The sequence below is a fragment of the Cebidichthys violaceus genome, unplaced genomic scaffold (genome assembly GCF_023349555.1).
Source record: "Cebidichthys violaceus isolate CVI_PGR_0920_01 unplaced genomic scaffold, fCebVio1.0.p SCAF_5, whole genome shotgun sequence".
NCBI lineage: Eukaryota > Metazoa > Chordata > Actinopteri > Perciformes > Stichaeidae > Cebidichthys > Cebidichthys violaceus.
This window is the reverse complement of record NW_027176705.1, coordinates 4,454,819-4,474,895: the sequence shown is the minus strand read 5'-3', so window position 1 is coordinate 4,474,895 and position 20,077 is coordinate 4,454,819. Positions and strand designations below refer to the sequence as shown.

The 20,077-nt window shown below is 39.6% G+C and overlaps 2 protein-coding genes across 2 annotated transcripts in view; both read left to right on the top strand.

Moving 5' to 3' along the window:
- Positions 1-6,134: 6,134 nt before the first annotated feature.
- fbxo22 (F-box protein 22) lies at positions 6,135-12,522 on the top strand. The gene is made up of 7 exons (XM_068731095.1): positions 6,135-6,306; positions 6,577-6,709; positions 6,979-7,066; positions 8,779-8,877; positions 9,974-10,126; positions 10,242-10,407; positions 10,696-12,522. Exons 1-7 carry the CDS (start codon positions 6,176-6,178, stop codon positions 11,087-11,089), a joined length of 1,164 nt encoding a protein of 387 aa, XP_068587196.1. The 5' UTR covers positions 6,135-6,175; the 3' UTR covers positions 11,090-12,522.
- A 390-nt stretch (positions 12,523-12,912) lies between these two features.
- LOC137887898 (transmembrane protein 266-like) overlaps positions 12,913-20,077 on the top strand; it is a 47,009-nt gene continuing 39,844 nt past the window's right edge. Inside the window, exons 1-2 of the mRNA XM_068731145.1 lie at positions 12,913-13,740; positions 14,479-14,598. Of these exons, the coding sequence (XP_068587246.1) occupies positions 14,585-14,598 (14 nt within the window). The 5' untranslated portion in view covers positions 12,913-13,740; positions 14,479-14,584. The remainder of the gene's footprint in view (positions 13,741-14,478; positions 14,599-20,077) is intronic.

Sequence of the window (20,077 nt, the reverse complement as noted above, 5' to 3'; positions counted from 1 at the left end):
TACAGTAAACCTGCCATGTTGTGCTATTTTGTCACTTCAGTTTTCAGCCTTTGTACTTTAACAAACTCCTACAGAATTCATGGGATCAACCTCAAATTTGGTCAGGATGCTCTTCAGACCTTTGTGATGAAAAGTTATCAAATTGGTGAGTTTTCATGGAAGAACCTTGACGTGGTGTGGCAGCCATTTTGCCTCATTCGGCATGAACAATAAAGTTATGTTAAAGTTGTCATTCAATCTGCAAAAAAATACATATGCATGATGCTAGTTCAAGAATGAGCATATATCAATGCAAAAATGTTCAATAACTCATAGCGCCACCTACTGGCAAAAGGAAATATCACATTTTATACTTTTATTTACTCCTAGCCAGTTGACCAGATCAGTCTCAAATTTAGTACGGAAAGCCTTATGACATTGAAGACGCTTCATCATGAATATTAATAATTAATAAGACATTCATTTCCAGTTTTGGGTTCACAGCAAGGACACAGTTGTTTATGCATGTTTTTACCATTACATTCCACTCCTGAGATTATTCATTATTCACACAATATTGCAAAAATAATAAATACACACTATGAAGCATTAGTTAAGTATGACTAAACACTTAATTCATCATTTATAAAGCATTGTTCCTACATTAACACATTAGTATGCAATTCATAACAGTTATAAATGTTTTATTCTTGATTAATAAGCTTGTCTATTATGTGTTTCATGATTGTGTTTTCATACTTTATGAATGATGGATTCCCCATTTGTAAATAAGTATTATATATATTACAAACCAATTGAGGAGTTGTAGATGATTAATAACATCCTCTATAAAGTGCTGGTAAATGATTAAGAACTTATTTAGATGTACATTATTCATGCATTTATGATTTAGATATGCACTAATGGTTAGGGACTATGTTAATATATGCTTTATAAATGTGTATTAATAGTGCAATTCATGATTAATTCAGGTAGTTACTAGTCATTAGTAAAGTGTTTTGTGTGACCTCATCTAAAGTGTTGATTATCTATGCCTTACAAAGCATTTATAAATGACATTGAAAGGCCATCAGTGCCTCAAAACTCACAAAAGTCTGTTATCTTCTCAACAGAAAAGACAAAACACAAAGTGATGAAGAACATAACATGTATTACGAGATGCAAACAATATACTCGTATTAATACAAACCTCTCAGCCATTCATTCATGCAAAAAAACAAAACAAACAGATTATCCTTCAGGAGAACATGGCTGATATAAAACATTTATGTTCACTTCACTCATATGAACAGATAAATGGTCATCTAACATCATATAACTGCTAGTTAGCCAACTGTCTCCTGGATCGCTCTATTTACAACGGAGGTAAAGCTGTGGCGTGCGCCGTCTCAGGACCTCTAGTTAGTGACTTGTTAGCAGGAAGGCTAGCTATGTACTCATCCTCCATAATGTGTAACGTTAGGTGACAGCTGACGGGTCTCCAATGCCCGTCAGCTGTCATTCTTTCTGGCCCGGGTCCGCGCCCCCTTTCAACTTAAGTCGGCGTTTTCCATAGTGCAAGGGCACTTCCGTATCGGTTCCTGAGCGAAACGTTTGTCCCACGTTGATGACGTATTACGCTGGCTTTTCCTTTGTCCCACATCGATGACGTTTGAAAGTGGGATTTCTCATTTCGCGGTTGTTAACAATGAGCATATTTGCCGCCTGCCATCGGGACATGCAACTGAAGAAAAGTGTGAACAGTGGAGATCGATATGCTTGGTTAAAATGAATAATTAAATAAGTAAATGTAGACTAATGTGCAAAGCTCCTGGCTAGCTCCAGTTGTACATTTGCAAATGTTTTATATCCAGCCATGTTATCTTGAAGGATAATCTGTTTGTTTTGTTTTTACATGAATGGATGGCTGAGCGGTTTGTATTTACAATACATTGTTTGCATCTTGTAATAAATATTGATATGTTCTTCATCACTTTGTGTTTTGTCTTTTTGTCTTTTCTGTTGAGAAGATAACTGAGACTTTTGTGGGTTTTGAGGCATTGATGGCCTTTCAATGTCATTTATAAATGCTTTATAAGGCATAGATAGTCCACACTTTAGATGAGGTCACACAAAATACTTAATTAATGACTATTAACTATTGCAAAGCATAATTTCCAGGGTCAAATACACAAAGTATTCATACACTACTAACTCGTGGTCGTGTTGTCCGATGGTCGCAGACATTCTCGGCCACCTAAACTGAGGTCTCGCAAGTACCCCCGGGGCGTGGCCTTCTACAGCAATATATATATATATATATATATATATAACTTCAAAACCATGTTGCCTATCATCATGAAATCTGTAGTATATGTCCACATTGTGTTCTGTAACATACCCTCACATTTGTATTCCATGCAACCACTAAGGGGCGATACAGTAATACTCCCATTTTTTGCATTTTTAGGCATTTTTCATTGTTTTCAGGCGTTGTACTTTAACGAACTCCTCCCACAGAATTTATGCGATCAACTTCAAATTTAGTCTGGATGATCTAAAGACTTTAATGATCAAAAGTTGCAAAAATGGTCTACTGACATTGAATGACCTTCGTTTTATGCGGCGCCTATGTCACGCACATTTCGTGCCGTTCGCCATGAAAGAGGAAGTTGTTGTAACTCCAAGGTACTTTATTCAATCTGCCCCAAATGTGTTATGCATGATGCTGGTCCAGTCTTGAGCACATTTCCATGCCAACATTTTCACAAAGTCATACCGCCACCTACTGGCAAAAGGAAATGACAAGTTTTATACTTTGATGTACTCCTCCTAGGAAGTTGCCCAGATCAGTCTCAAATTTGGTAAGGTAAGCCTTAAGACATTGAAGATGCGTCATCATGCATATTGTGAGTTGTCATTAAACGCTGTTACTGTGGCAGCGCTTCATTCGCCATGAAAAAGGAATCTTACTTTTCTGTGGCTTAGGATGCCCAACAAGCCTTGGAACTTTGTGCATGTGTCATAGGTGATGGAAATATATATTTCGTATGGCTTTTGGGCTTGACCGTTTCAAATTGCCTCGACAGCGCCCCCTACAAATATTCAAAAACGCAGCCCCAGTGCTACGTTTGACCTACATGTATGAAATTTGGAAGGCACATGTATCACATGGAGACTTCAAAAAAAGTCTCTTGGGAAGTTGGCCATTTTTATTTTTGTGTGAATTTTCCCTTGATTTCTAGTCGCTATACTTTAACGAACTCCTCCTAGGGACTTTGTCAGATCCACTTCAAATTTGGTCAGTACAATCTTAAGACCTTTGTGATTAAAAGTTGCTAAAAGCTTTACGTTTGATGGAATGGCGTAGCCGCGTGGCGGCTATTTTACGTGATTCGCCATTAAACAACAAGCTGATGTAACTCCACTGGACTTGCTTAAATCTGTCCCAAACTTGCTATGCTTGATAACAGTCATTGCCTGAGGATGTCTACAAGCCAATTTTTACTCAAAGTCGTAGCGCCACCTACAGGCAACAGGAAGTCAGCGTTATGTGACAGACGGAATCCAATTTACATGATATTTACATGATGTGGTCTGTATTTGATGTAGAGCAACATAATGCATGTTTACGTGTGCTCTCTAGCGCCACATAGTGGATACAGGAGAGGATGGAATACTTGCACTACATAATTTCCAGCATCGCAGAGTCCAGCGGGAAAAATATGTTAACCTCCGGGACGCGTTGTCTGATGGTCAAAGAAATTTGCGGCTGTGTCTGCTGGCGTCCCGCCAGTACTCCCAAGACGCGGGAAGGTGCAAGGGCCCGTCCATCGCTGCTTGCAGCTTTATTTACAAATTATATTTTGATAATTTCAGCAAGAATGAAGGGGAAATATAAGATATCAAAGGAGAAACCTTTAGTTTTCATTACTATGGCTATCTACTTAAATTATATTCTCTATATGTCACTCAATTGAAGCAATGCAAAATGAAGCACCAAACTTGTACAGTGGAAGTGCCACTTGTATTTCAAATGAGAAGCCCAACATGAGGTGGTACTGTTTTACACATTAACTATATTCTGGTAGGTTGCTGCAGTTCATCGCCAGTGCAGTGAAATGTGACGGATGTCACTTAGGAATATAATATTATGTGGCACCTTTGTGCTTGTAATGCTCTAAAATGAAACTGTCTACAAATGATACCTTATTTCGGACTATGGTCTCTTAAATGGTTCTTAATTCAATTTAAAAAGAAACTACAGAACTGTAGGGGGCCAATCAGTATAGAGAGCGGAGTTTTTTTTTCGGGTGAGCTCAGCGTTATCGAAGCCGGAAGTGATTCAGGAAGTAACTCACTGACGGAGAGTTTGGAGAAATATAGTATCAGCGGATTGTGCATAAACTGATCTATGACTGAACTAAGGATGGGAGGGAATAGTGATGGAGAGGGTGAGTGAGGATATGGATTACAATAACTGGACTAAAGTACGGAAAAATAAACGAGTCAGGAATCGTAGTAGCATATCATATCATTTTAATTGAAATAATTGACCTGGATTGAATACATATTAATTGCAAATAGAAGATAGGCTACAATTCTAACAGTAACAGTAGAAGTCCATTAATATTAAGCCATACAGTAACAGGGTTCAAGAGCTGAAATACTGATTAATAACTGAATACTATATTAGTTTTTTGCTTAAAGTAAATGTCTTATCACTTAATTTTCTTCTCAGAGTACACCATAATGCTACATTTTAAAGCTCATATTTAAAATAAAAATTATCCTGGAGAGCATGTAACATTGCAAACAACATCGGTGCCGCCATTGCAGGTACAAATGGGGGAAATGCCATTGGAAGAATCCAGATCATGATGACATATTGGGTCAGTTTACAAGGACATAACAACCATCCAACAATAAATGCAATTGAGCCATGCTGGGAACATGAAAAAAGGCCAACAAAGAGCTTTGGTTGGGTTGCTAAGGAGAAGGCTAGTGAATTAGGGTTGCTGGATAGGAGTTATTCTCCAACTGTGGTTCTGCCAGCTATTCCTCCTTGGTTACTGCCGCAGCCAGAAATTGATCTTGGTCTCCTTGAACTGATAAGAGATGAACATGGGGGAAACTGTAAGATCTTCAAGTCATACATCAGGAAGAATTACTACAATTATATAGAGATTTATACAGATGGATCTAAAGACCCTAAAACTGGTAGAACAGCAGCAGCAGCAGCAGCAGCAGCAATAATCCCAGAATTTCATTATGAGTGTGGGAAAAGACTCAGCAATGACTTATCTGTGTTTACATGTGAGATGATGGCCATAGTTATTGTCTTACAGTGGGTAGAGGACGTCAGGCCAGAGAGAGTGGTAATTGCATCAGACTCATGTGCAGTGCTAACGAGTTTGACATTTTTGGATTTTTTTGGCTTTGAAGAGTGGGAGAAATAAAGTTCACGTAAATATAAGTAAGTCAGAAGTTGAAGTGGTGATTAAGGGACAAATCAAAAAGATATGGCAGAATGAATGGAATAAAGGGAGCAAAGGAAGATATCTGTTTAAAAATAAACCATTGGTTGTGAGTGCAGGATCTAGTGGACAAACTAGAAAAGAGGAGATGATTATGACAAGACTATGGAATGGCCATACTGGTCTTAACAGTTCCCTCTATGTTATTAGAAAGCATAATAATGGAAAGTGTGAAGTTTGTGAAGAAGAAGAAACTGTGGACCATGTTTTATTGTCATGTCAGAGGTATGAGTCGAGAGAAGTTTTGAAAAATGGTCTAAGAGAGATGGGAGAGGAAAGTATAAGTAATGTACTAAAGAAAAGCTTCAGTGACAAATGTTGGAGACTTCTTCTGGAGTATTAGTCAACAAGACTAATGAATTGAATTTGAGAATTTTTTAAAATGTATTTATGATTTTCGTTTGTTTTTCGAATTAGATAATTTATATCCTTAGTTCACGCTCCAGATTAGTGGATAACGGTAAAGCACCCAAAAGTTGTTTGCCAACCGCCAATAAAAACAATAGAAGAAGAAGAAGAAGCTGTAGGGGGAGACTTTAAACTGCCGCAGCTCCTCCTCGCCGCTGGGGGCGCTGTGTCGTAGCGGTGGAGGAGCAGAGGTGAAAGGTCGTAGCTGGGTAGTCTGCCGTAAAACACCGACGACGACTTGAGAGCAAAATATGGGTGAAAATGAAGAATTTGCCGCTTCTTTAGAAGACAGCAAGGCTACATACGTACTCAGCAATGTCGCCGAAGTGGTTGAGCGAATTCTGATGTTCGTACCGACCAAATCGCTGCTCCGGATCGCAAGGTAGCGGGAAATGTTTGTATGCTCAACAGTTAACTTCGCTAACGTTCAAAGGCTATCGAATGGAAGTGAAACTACTTTTTCCACAGACATATCGGGCAGTTAGAAAGTCAATGTGGCAGCTAGGGTGTTGTAGTTTTTGCACTTGCTTGCAGCTGCCCAATCGTGTTCTTCTGACACAAACACGAACTTAAAGGCTAACAAGTTTCTAACGTTCCCAAGCTAACGGTCGCTAGCCGGTAGCTAACATCTGTCTGTGTCTGTGGTTCTCAGTGTGTGCAGACTGTGGAGGAACTGTGCCCGTAGAGTGCTGAGGACTCAGCAGCACCTCACCTGGGTGTCAGCCTGTGGGCCGTCCAACACGGAGGCCCACGTCCTCTGCAGCATCCTGGCTGAGGAGGTGGAGGTACGTTTTTTGGGATGTTTAAAGACCTGTAACGTTACTTGGCACATGTGCAGTTAGCACAGTATTGATAAGGATCATGGGTAACACTCTAATGATAGAAATTGTTCATGCTCAGCCAGGAATTATCTCTTTTGTAGTCCTGGGGTAAAAACGTGTGTTCACTCTAATGTATTTTTAAGTAACAAAAAGTGTGGAATATTATCGGGTCATGTATTGTATCCAGATAACACTGTTTTAACATTATGCCCTTTACTTGTGATTCTTTCCAGAAAGTGTTTCTTGTGCCCAAAACAGTTCTGACGTTGGTAGACTGTGAGGGCTTCACTGGACGAGCATATTGCTATAGACAGAATAAAGGTTGGTATTAGATATTGGTAAGCTCTGCTTTATTGTGTTCATTTGGCAGAATATGTCGGGTAACTGCACAAGTACTGTGTCATGCACAATTGTTTGAGTTGTGTTAATGGAAAACAATGGTGCAAGAAGTGTTTTGATGGTTGGTTTAAGTAAAAGTACTAGTACCACACTGGGAAAAAAACTCCACTACATTAAGAAAACGTGCATTCAAACCTTAATTAAGTAAAACATATGTAAGTATCAACAAACGAGTCAATGTTGTACTATTTTATATGCATTTTTTAAATTCACATGTTAATGTATATATTGTATTTTAATCCTGTGGATGTGTAAGATTGCGCTATTTGTAACTCCTATAAACTGCTGGATAGTTTAATCTACAACAAAGCATCATATTCTCTAAGATCATAAATTTGTTGCTGTCCTGTGAGAACCACGTATGTCCAAAAAGTTAATCTTTGATGAGCTCAGCCCTGTTTTCAGCTCTGTGAAGATGCATGTTCCAGCTCATCCATTTTAAAGTTGTTCATTTACCTTAAGAGGTCGGAGGATAGAGGAAGTCTTCATCATTCAGTTAATCACCAACATTCAAAACCAACACATTTGGAGATGCATAGTTTTCACTGCACAGGAAGTGTATGAAATAATTATAATATAAAAAGTAACTAAAGCTGTCAGACAGTATGTATTGGAGTAAAAAGTGCAATCTTTGTCTCTGAGATGTAGTGGAATAGAAGTATAAAGTTGCATAAGATGGAACTAATGCAAAGGAGAAGTGCCTCAAATTTGTACTTGAGTACAATAGTTGAGTAAATGCACTTAATTACATTCTACCACTGGAGTCCTATATGAATTATGTTGCATCATAACAGTACAATAGTTGTGTGTTAGTAGATGTATTGTATGCTGAAAATAGATTTGGGATGCATATAGAAACTTTTATTGTGTTTTACACATAAGTTAAACATTTGACAGATTAATGGAATTAGAACTGACAAAAGCTTAAAAAGAGTTTTTCCTTATCCGAATGAGGATCAGAGAACAGAGTGTTTTATTCTGTACAGATGTTAAAGCCCCTTGAGACAAATTTGTGATACTGGCAATATAAATTAAATAGATTTAACTTTAAAATGATGGATAACTAATATTCAAGATGGTTTAGAAATACAGAATTGAATACAAAATGACAAATCCCATTGAACAGCCCAAAAACCTCAATTGTAAGAATCCTATACATTTGAAATCATACACATTTGAACATCTATTTTGATATGTAGTTATTACTAAAATACAGCATACGTTGGATTGTGTTTATGGGTACCACAATGATAACTTGAAGCCACTAATATGGGCCAGACTGCTTAAAATCATAAGGGCCTCACAGACTAATCATTAAACAATATAAATGACGTTATGTGTGCAGTAGCCATAATAACTGTTTAGTGAATTAGTTACTGATGCAGAGTTTGGTCATATTATGGTGCTGGTCCGTTATCTGTTCCCTGTTGGTTAGCTTCAACTTGTGACCATTGTTCCTCTTCATCACTGCAGCTTCAGTGGCTCATGTTGTTGTGACATTAAATAGTTGAGGATTTTTTGTCATGCTTTGCTGGTGTATTATGTTTCATATTAAAATAATAAGTATACAAAACAGTGACCTTTCTCAATAATAGTTGTTGTTGTTTTTTTTCTCTTTCTCGACTACTCTAAAGCCAAAAAGAATCGCCACAGTCCAGACACAGTTGAAGAACTGAACCTGCTCTTCCCAAAAGGCTGTGACATCATGGGCATCACCACACCAGGCGTAGTCTGTAAGTGTTCCTTTTCTCTGTCGCTTTCATATTTCCCCATTCATTCCCCACCTCACCCCCCAAAAACATGGGTAGTTTCTTTATTTGAGCTTTCAAAATATGTTGGTTCAAATATGTGTCCTAGCATGTTCATCCTGCTAGGCTACTCCAGAAACAATGAAGGATAACCAGGTGTCTTGGGTATATCAAAGAGGAATAGTTCACCTTTCAGCATAGAGGACTGCTATTAATCTCCACTGCTGCTGCCTAGTTGTAAAGCACCACTAGTGGCCGGCGCTTCCCTCTGATAGATTGCCTCGTCGGCGTGCTGCTCTGCTCCCCATTTTTCCATATAATCACAAGCCTGCGGAGAAGTGACTCTCCATCAGCCATGCTCTCATTCCTCAGGATGATGGCTGATCAGGCTCCCGTAGTTGATCAGGTGTAATGGCAGCCTCAGCTGTTTGTGACAACACTCACACAAGGTCGCCACACACATCTAATTCAACTGAATTAAATCTTTTGATTGGATTAGGTCAAAATCTATAAATTACTTGTAATAAGTCTGCCACATAGCCCCCAGTACATCTTCTTATTTATGCATATTGGTAATGGGTTTGCACAGTATTATAAAGATGACTTGTGATACACCTAGACGTTGTATTTCTGCATAACTGCTTATGAATTCCATAAACTGTGACACATTGGAGGATGGGGATGAATGAGATACTAATGTGCTGAATTTGCTCATTTTGAATACAGGGAAATGTTTTCTGTAATGTACAAATTCAGCTGCACTGTAAACCCTAACATCTGAAAGGTGTACGAGTGCTGGTGAATGTCTTATAATCTTGTAAATGAATGACGACATAGCACAATGTTTTCTCATTTGTACGGTCTCATTGGTCTGCTAAACTGTTTAGAAGTGCCTTTAAAGCCATTGATTAATGGTAGTACAATCATGCCTGCTGTCTGGTCTTTCAGAGGCTGTAGTTTGTTCTTCAGTCAACAATGGCGAGGGTATACTAGTGACCACTGTTCCTCTTGCTTTTTTTTTTTTTTTTGTGGTTAGCATCGATAACTTAACATTCTACCTCATGCCTGCTACTCTGTGCAGTAACTCCCAGTGGCTCCTACTCCAGCCTTCCTCAGGAGTACCAGGAGGGGGAGGCTGGCTTTGCCATCATGTTCCCAAGCATAGAAGGTGTCCACATCAAGCCCTTTCATTTTTGCAAGAAGTCCATTTCCACAACCGCTCTGAAAGAAGCAGGTGAGTGTTAGAGCAATAATTCAACAATCTAAACAGAGAAATGCAAAACTTGGAAAATCTTCCAGAACTTGTTTTTCTATTAATCTTTTTTTTTTTTGTTGTACTTTCTTTCCAGGACTAGTTGACAACCCCGAGCTGCGTGTGGTACTGATATTTGTCTATGAGGCATATAAAACTGGAGGAGTGCACTTCCTCAGCCAGATACTGGAGCCTCTGGCCAAGAGCAAAGCACTCATTGCTGGAGGGCTGGTAGAAAGTGTCTTCTCTCCTCCCAGACACTGGTGAGTTACTGTTCTTCATTGAAATCAAGTGTTTTTTTTGCCTTACAGAGATAATATACCCAAAGGAATGAAATCAGACAAAATCATGCAGGGCGTCTTATTGGAGCACAGAGTGTAAAGGGGCGGGACTTAGGAAGGGTCAATTGCAAATGATTAATACTTTGATTAAATTTATAGATGAACAAGGGAAGTTATCATTTCAGCAGTTGCAGAGTTGAATTAGCAGTGGCTTTTTAATTTTTTTTTTATTACTGCATTTTCACTCTCCCATCCTTTCTCCCTCCGTAGCTGTAGCCAGGGGGCATATGGTGTGGTGGGTCTGGCCTTGAGTGGCCCTAAGGTGCAGGGGGCATCTGTGCTCTTGGACCAAGACGTCGGCAACCCAAAGGCGGCCGAAGCCACGATCCGGCGGCTAAAAGCAGCCAAAATTCCCGAGAGGAACACCCTAGGGTTCATGTTCGCCTGCGTGGGGAGAGGCCAGAACTACTACCACAACCAGGCCAATGTAGAGGCCGACGCCTTTCACAAGGTGTTCCCCAACACCCCGCTCTTCGGCCTGTTTGGCAACGGCGAGATTGGCTGCGACCGAATCGTTAAAGACGACTACACGCTGTGCGACACTGACACGGACAGTCTGCAGCATCAGTACACTACAGTTATGACCCTGGTGCATTTAGGCTGACGGACTGACCCGCAGTCACAATAACCACACAGTAGTAAAAGAAAACAGCAAGTTGGGAACAAGAAACCTTTTGTACAGTCTCGCATTAAGTCTCAGAATATTGCAGTCACCAGTTCTGCTCATAAAGCAGGACAATGGTCCCTTCAGCCAATGTAATGGCATCATTTGGGAAATTGTGTCCCTCTGAGACCGTGTGTGTAAACACGGCTTCATATTAAAACTAGTAAGTCTCACAAAGTTTTAATATTATTAGTATTCAAATGTGATAGAGCACTCTTGTAAAATATATGTGTATATATTTTTCCTAAATTTCGCCCATATTCACGGCATATCTTACCCACTGACATTCACCTCATGGTCTGTTTGTTTTGCAGGTAAGTTAAAATATACACTCGTGTGTCCCACAAGCTATTGTTGTAGTTGGTGATTCAGCGCAGGCACTTTTTATTCATGCAAGTATGAGTGTGGTCCCTCTTCCACACAATCAAGGCAATCTTGATTTAAATGCTATTCCTTGTTACGTAGGTTTTACAGTTATGGTTTTTACAAAAAAATAAACGCGCCTACAAATTAATACTCTTTTGCAAGATATCTATAGGTTATGGTTCAATTGGGCATCAGTCAGAATCTTACAGTGCCTCTTTCTTTTTTTTTGTCCATGTCAGGTCATATCTACTATACTTCCAACTGTTGATGGTTGGGCTTAATGGTTATTGCATCTCTTGCAGTCTAAAAGGAAAAAGTTCCCCTAAAACAGAAGAGAGAATAAAGCAGAACGGCTGCCCTGTTGGCTGTGGAAGTGACACGGACCAACAGAAACTCTCAATTTCACCTCAAATAAAATGTCTAACTTTAGGAAATAATTGTCACATTATACTCTCCAAGGTTAGAAAAAAATGTGAGAAATTGGCCAACGATGATGTATTTGGTATCCTTTCTAAATGAATAAGTAGTAACGGTTATTTTCGAAATCCTGATGATACAGCCTGAGACTCTAAATGATCTCCAAATATTTCTCATGCCTTTATACAATAGAATATTAGAATAACATCAATTATTTCTTTATACATGTGTTATTTTCTAGATGGCCCTGTCATTGATTGTTGCCATACTTTTTCCTCACTAAGAAGAATATTCTGATGACATGAAGGTGCAATTTCCAGTATGCGTGTTTGTTGATCAGGTAGTTGTCTATATGTTGAAGTTAAGCTTTCTGATAAAAGCTGCCACAGTGATTGTTGCAAGAATTGATGTTTTTGAGAAAATTCCAATATATTGATTTTTGAAAAAATAATGACAAGTCCTCTTTTGTATTTTGTTTTTGGCCCATAGGACAAATTTGTTTTGGTGATGATGCACTTTTCTACATGTGTGCCAAATAATAGGCTATCTGTTCTGCTCATGTGCTCAATAAAATTCATTCAATACTTAGATTTGTGACTTTTCCTATTTTTCTTCAACTCCGCTGTTAAAACCAAAGCAGCGGCAGCAGCAACTTTAGACCCAGTCCCTCAACACGCGGGGCGTTACGCAGCCCTCCTCAGTTGTAACTACAGGCCTACTACTATTAATTCATATCACCACTTCTCCTTATTTGCGCACACCCTGAAATGTGAGCCTCAGCCTATAACATCTTCAGCAGCCCACGTCCAGGCGTGCCTAAATAAAGAAAGAGACGCTTGAGATTGATTGATGTGCGGTTTAACCATCGACTGGCTAATCCCGATGAATGACAAATGGTTAAGCCAATTGCTGTAAAGGCAATTTATATTCCCATAGTATCTTTATTTTAGGAAACCATAAAAAAACTAAAAACCCGCTCATGACACGGAGAGGGACGATCTACCAGGCGTAAAGCTAATAAAATCATCTGGCGATAATCCGCTCTCAAATTGGCCTCAATCGGGAACTGAGAAAATCTACTCTCGGGCTTTTTTTCTATCTCACACACACACACACACACACACACACACACACACACACACACACACACACACACACACACACGCGTCCACCCCACAGCCAATATTTTTAGACTGCTATGTCGTGACCGGAGCGATGCAAATGTCACACGATTCATTGGCTACTGTCAGTCTCCGGCACGAAAACGTCAATATTTTGATGGCGTTTGGATAATATTGTGTTCCCCGGCCGCTGCTGTGTGGAAAGGGGGAAGGAAGGTTGGAGAGCCGAGGCTTCGTCGGGCTCGCTTCAGCACCTGGACAGCTCCTTTCGCAGGGTTCCCCGCTGCGCTCGCCGGGGAAACCCTCGGCTGAGGAGCGGAACCTGGATCTGAGGCAGCACACGCAAACCCCTCACCGCTCCAAAGCCAGGAGAGGAGACTGCACTTAAAAGGGTCGTGATTTGCGCAATCTGAATGACACTTGAATGATGCTAATATGATCTTGACGAGTGACGATGCTTCAGACCCTCTTTTGGTTTTGCACTGAAATCCAAGCAGCGCAATTGGGAGCAGCAGCAGCAGCAGCAGTGCTCGTCCAATGCACAAGTGCTAAGGATAGCTGCAGCCTACACACACTGCGAGCCTGCTGCTGCTTCACTTACTCTGATCATCACCAAGGGAGACATTACTATCAGCAAGGGGGCAGCGGGAGGCACGATTACCCGTCAACAATGTAAATCTCACACAGGTAGGTCCTTTGCTGCGAATAAATAATTAATTTATGTACAGCGAGGAGCTCTCAGTAGTTGGAATCTGATACCAAGTAAATCAGTTTTTGTCACGGATGCATTTATTACTCTGATGGCAGGAATTGAAAAGTCTGACATGTTTGTGTTGATTATTTAATCCCAGAACTGTAAGCATATACATGCTTTAAGGGTGTGATTAAAAGTTTACATTTGCAAAAGTTCCCTTAAGTTTGGGGTTACAACAGTCTTTTGGTGACTATGTGGAGTATAGCTAAGGCACTATAGTTAATATAATCTATTGTTTTGTACATTTTTATTGTATTCAACTTTTCAAAAACATTTTTGACCTATAAAGCTGGAAGGGTTGGGGTTTCTGTTAGTCTGACATTTACCACTGCCACTGACCATACCTTAGGACAATCCCTCAAACTGCTTCCTCATGGCTTGTCACGCATGTGATGAAAGCAATGTCATATTTTTCATCGCCAGATAAAAGAAACATATCCTATGGGATGGAGTTCAGAAGGGGCTTCATTTGGCTATCCAATATTCTTAAAATGTTTATGGAATGCCCCTAATATCAGAAGTTGTGATGCTGCAAAACCCGTCACCAGACAGCCACCCAGATTATTATTGGACCTGTATGTAACATTTCTGAATCTTGCTATGTTTGCATCACTATGCAATAACTTTTAAAATAGGTTCTTATCTTGCATTAATGGCCATGTTCTTCCCAGGTTCGACATGGTGAAAAGGTGAACTGCAGCACTAAAACATCCAGAACTGAGTGGAAACCTTGTGACAACCATCTCCACATCTCTCCCCCCTCCATCAGCCACCATCATGGCAAACGCTGAGTGAGTACAGTCAATTTCTTCTTGTCTTCCACACTCTCTTCTTGTTTTCCAAACCAACGCTTCTTTTCTTCTTCTTCTTCTACATATGGCAAAAGAAAATGGGTCAAAGTGTAACCTATAAAAATGTATGGCCAAATGTCAGAGATGCAAAATAGTTAACAGGGAGTGCCGTCGGACATGGACCACATTCTTATGGATTCCTTCCTCTTCCTTACACTTAATTTTCTCAGCATGCCTCTGTTTTTTTAATCTCAATTTCTTCTCTTCACACAGCCTCCTCTCTTTCACTGTTTCCCAGGTTTCTGTGCCTCCCTTTCCTACAATAATGACCTTTATTAACACAGACACTGCTATCGTTGAGGTGCCTCTGACCCTCGTCACTCTGAATGCTAAACACAGACACACACTGAGATGCAGAAACAAACCTGCACAATGCTGATTACAGAGCGTCCATTCTGCAGCCGTAGGTCACTATGTTAATCCTCCCTGTGGAACAACATACAGTATAGATTATTATTCTCCGTGTCTATTATGAATTAACACATTTTTCCAACAACTCCTATCCACCCCCAGTTTTCTCCCAGCTTTCCATTTTTAAACTGTGCTCTCCAAGTGCGTAGTGAGAACAGCTGATGCATTGAAGAGGGAACGTGCTGTAGCTTGTGTGTATGCTTGTGATTGTGTGTGGAGACAAAGTAAAGACGTAAGGGAGAACACTGAAAATCATTATTCTTTGTTAACTCATGATTCTGCTGACATAGCATGACTCTCTAGTTTGTTTCATGTTAACTAGCTGCTTTTATTCTCTTGACCTAGATGAATAGCCCTAAATCATTGCTCCGTTTGTGCTTTTATAAGAGAACCTGTTCTGCTCGTGGTCCCATACAGAGCTCAGCGGGTCTCAGTAGCAATGTCATATCATGCTGCTTTTGAGGTGAAATGCATCCTGAAACAGATGACTATTGCTCACAGTTGCTTTTGACAGTTCACCAGAAAGAAGCTTTTACTCTTGAAGACTGATGAGCATGTTGTTAAGATACAGTATAAAAAACATCTTTAATGAGAAACAAACATTTGAATTCCTCTTTTTATTATTCATCCAGATGTGCAAAAATCTTGGTGTTTATAGGGTAGTAGCACTGGATGTACAGTATGAACGTCATTTATATTACTACTAGTACTACTACTACTTCTACTACTACTACTACTACTACTACTACTACTACTACTACTACTACTTCTAATATTACTACTACATAATAGTCATTATTAGGAAAACAGACCTGTATTTTACGCAAATTAGTGTTTGATTCTATGTCAAGAGTCTGACATATTCTCAGCGTCATGAACATTCATATTTGGATTTAAAAGTACAAGTAGATTGTGAATTATTGTTCTGTCAAATCAGTCTCTTATTTTCAGTTGTGGGAGAAGTACTTAGATCCTTTATTTAAGTACGAGCATAACAGTGTAAAAATACTAAATTAAAAGTAGAAGTACTTCATTCAAAATCATATGGAAGGAAGTACTTGAAGTCTCAAAAATAAAGTATTAGTATAGTATTGGTTCTGCAGAAAATGATTACTTTCCAAATGTTATCTTTGATGACATTTTGAGCTGTCCTTGCCTGACTTTTCACCTATCACCTATATCATTACAGCTTCATTCTCAATATATCATCATAACATTGTCATTTTCAAACTAATCAGTCTCATCTGCGGGGAAAGTCTCCCTTCAGTAAATTTGTTCCTGGAAATGCCATTATAATTCTAATTATTCACTCAGTCTTTACTGAATTAAACATTCACAATTTAAAAAGATAACAGCTGTTGCTATGAATGCTGCATAACGCTCAAGATGCAACAGGCAACACTATAATTATAGAAGTACAGGATATACTTTGCCTCTTCTTTGCTTTTTTTATATGAAAAAATCTATTATTGGAAACTGACACAGTGTAAAAAGGTCCACAGACCTCTCTATTGTGAATAAGGCTTATGTTCATCTGCTGTCTTAGTCTTGCCCCACGAGGGTCTCTGTGTCTCCTGTGTCTTATACAGCTTGTATCTGTAAAGGTCAGATAAGAGACTGGTCACACCAGGGCCAGAACAGTCCATTGTGCAGTCCACCAATTCATCATAGTTTAATCTGTAATATTATTAATGAGCTAATGTGCCTGGCAGACTTCATTAATATCCACTGGCATGAAATTACAAAAGTTCCTCTGGAAGTTGAATGGGGTGTTGTAAGAAATTACCTGAAGCAATCTGTAAATTCTATCTGTAGATTTGACAAGTGTTTTGTACTACAACATGAACACTGTTAAACATCAAGTACTGTTTTCGATGCTATTGCCTTGAAAACCCTGGTGGGTGAATTGACCAAGGTGTACACTGACCGAAAGGCAACCGATAAGAAAGGTGAGGTGAAGTCTTGTTATTCTGCAGGTATCACTGTTTTAGCCTTGTTTAATCTGGATGCCAGAGGATGTCCCATAGGTGAAAGTTGACAGTTTTTCTTTTGCCTCATCTTCATCTTTTGATGTGGAATCCATATTACGATGTGAGTCAGCAGCAAAGACGAAAATTACTCACTGTCTTAACTCTCTTAGCAGCAAGAAAAAGACATGTCTTTAGTTTATGGCGCGACAACAAACATGCAAGTGTGAAATTTCTATATACTGTTGTCACCAAGACACAAATTTTAGGCATTGAGTCGAACTAAGTTGAGATATAGTTTGCAGTGATTCTTGTTCCACAACCAGTGTACTTACTCATATGTGATGAGTCTGTAACACTAATACACAATGATGTCCAGCTTCTCCAAAGTTCCCAACAGCAGCTGGTGGGAGCAGAGAACATCTGCTTCGTTTCTCCATGTTCTGGCCAAGTTTTGGATGTGTTTTAGATCCTCAGGCGTTGTGGTCAGACAGCCTAATCTAACGTGTGTGTGTGTGTGTGTGTTGAACTTTTGGTCCACTGGGGTTTTGTGGCGTGTGGTTCAGGATGAAATATGCCTGGATGGAAATTTTATTCCCACAGAAAGTTTATTTTCAAAGCTGGCATTGGGCTTTTCAAAGGGAGGGGATAAGTAGCGGAACACCTAGTTTGATGTAATGTGTGGAAATAATGGCTCAAATTTTGTATAGGTTTAATTTTCTCGATAGATGCATATATTCATAATCAATGTCAAAACATGAAAGCAGACAAACTCAGATATTTATTTCATATTTGCACATATTTCATGGGTTTCAGCTGTACTAGACTAAATACTACCTGACATACACATATCCAGTACCCAAGGTACTCAAACACTGCATCACTGCTAATAGGACTGCTATCTAGTGGATCTCATTCAGAGGAAAGTAGATCATATTTTCATAATGCAAAGTGTAGGTGGAATTTAGGATTTATGAAAAGTGTCCAATAAAAGTTTAAACAGGGTATTAACATTCTGAGTTCACTTCTGAGCACTTTGAAGCCAAATTAATTCAAAAGTAATCAGAATGTCCGTACAGTTTTTGTCAGGATTTTCTTTCTCTGGAGTTGGGTTTTTTTTATATTCATGGCTTTATATGTTATCCAGTAGTAGAGAGATGGCCCTTAAGCAAGAGCCAGGCTAGCGGCTATGTTAAGCTGTACTGATGTACAGCAGTAATGCTTTGATCTTACTGCTAGCGCTAGCATGCTCACTCTGACAATGCTGACATGCTGATGTTCATAAGGAGCTTATGCTAATTTTGTTATTAAACAAACAAAGCCAAAGTGTTGCTTTTCTTTTCCCCAGGGCTGCTTGTAAGTCTGTCTTATTGCATAGGTGTCACAAGGGTCATGAGCGAGACACCTCCAATTGTTGGAGGAAGAACATTCTTCAGCGCCAGTGGCTCCCAGTTACTTTCATGACCTTCTGTTTTGGTCAGTGAAGTCCCTTGAGCAACTTTTGTCACATAATGACCTTTCCTACCTGGCCCACAACTCTACAGTCCACGATGTACTTTTATCACCCCCAGGGAATCCTGCTCCCCTGAATATCACTTCTTTCCTGTGGGTGCTCTTCTGCAGTCACAGTCTTTTTAATGTTTTCATAAAATAATGTTTTTGAGAATTTTGAAATTGCCACTTTCTGTAAGATAAGAACATCGGGAATACTCAGAAAGGTCAATATTTGTATGTAAGATGGCAAAAACTTATATATACTTGTATTTATATTTGTACTATTTGTACTATTTGGATGGTCTGCAGAACAGCACTGTTTTATTTACTTTGCCTGGCAGCTTGATTCTTAGGTTGTCACTAGATCATGTGAAAATTGTCAGGCAAGTAATGCTTTAGTCTTCGGTGAGCCAGAGCACCGACCAATCAGTGTCCTGTGAGGAGCTACTGGCAGCTACAGGCATGTCTTAGGTGTGTGCGAGACAACACAAAGAGGCGACTGTTAGCGTAGATGCTGCAATAGCATCAATTATATCAGAACTGGAGAGTATTTTGTCATTGAAAAGAAGAGCAAAGAACAATACAATTGACCGATCAATCTAGGAATCCATTGGCTATCGGTCTGACAACAGATAAGCCTCTGGGTGCAAGGGGCTATATTTCTGGGGTTCCAGTGTGGCCAGCAGATATCCGGGCCAAAACTTCCTTTTCTGTGTGCTGCTCTTTGTTTACATCGGAATTCCAATCTGGAGTTGGAGTTGAGAGACAACGTGTAATAGCCCATTTACATGCTAATTTTTTAACCAAATAGCTAAATCGTCAGACGAAAGCCGGTGGGTTCTGAGATTGCATTACGGCCAATGCATTCCACCTCTTTTGCTCTCCATACAGAGAGTTTTACCTGCATTCAACCAAAGCTTGCTGCAACGTGATTAGTCACTACTACTCTGACTACAAACAGAGACCAGAATGCTTCCGGTGCCAAAATCTGGTCCCATTGCCCCAATACTTGGATTCTACATGTAAATGCAGAATCTGTTTATAAAGATTACTCGTCCCCAAACTGGCTTCCTGCCACATATTTATTGAAAGTGCCTGTCCTTTTCTAAACTGTTTCCACTGACGGCTTCTCAGATGGTTCTGTGTAACAAACCATATGGCGGGACAGGTTACCATTTTAGTGCAAGGAGCTTTTAAGTTCATATTATTATTTTCATCATATTCATGCTTGTTTAATTTGCCTCTTCTGGGTATCATTTTATTTGTCAATATCAGGAGCTGTGATGTACTGCCCACTTTGAAAATTAGTCTGCATTTTCACATTGCATTGCAACATTGATGTAACTTTGACTGAAGTTTAAGTCTTTGCGAGTGGAACAGAGTAGCAAAAGACATTACCTGAATTATCCCAAAATACCTAAAAACGCATGCCTAACCCTATTGCTTCACATAAGAACACTTTGCTGAACATCATACAAATCCATAAGCTGGGTCAGCAGCTTTACCCGATATCTCAACTGGCAGCCAGGCAGCGCACCAGGTACATT

What these genes read in the sequence shown, in the direction of transcription:
- fbxo22 (XM_068731095.1), top strand. Translation starts at nt 6,176, where the DNA reads ATGGGTGAAAATGAAGAATTTGCCGCTTCTTTAGAAGACAGCAAGGCT. An exon ending in TCGCTGCTCCGGATCGCAAG is followed by an intron (nt 6,307 to 6,576) that starts GTAGCGGGAAAT and finishes TGTGGTTCTCAG; the next exon opens with TGTGTGCAGACTGTGGAGGA. An exon ending in TCCTGGCTGAGGAGGTGGAG is followed by an intron (nt 6,710 to 6,978) that starts GTACGTTTTTTG and finishes GATTCTTTCCAG; the next exon opens with AAAGTGTTTCTTGTGCCCAA.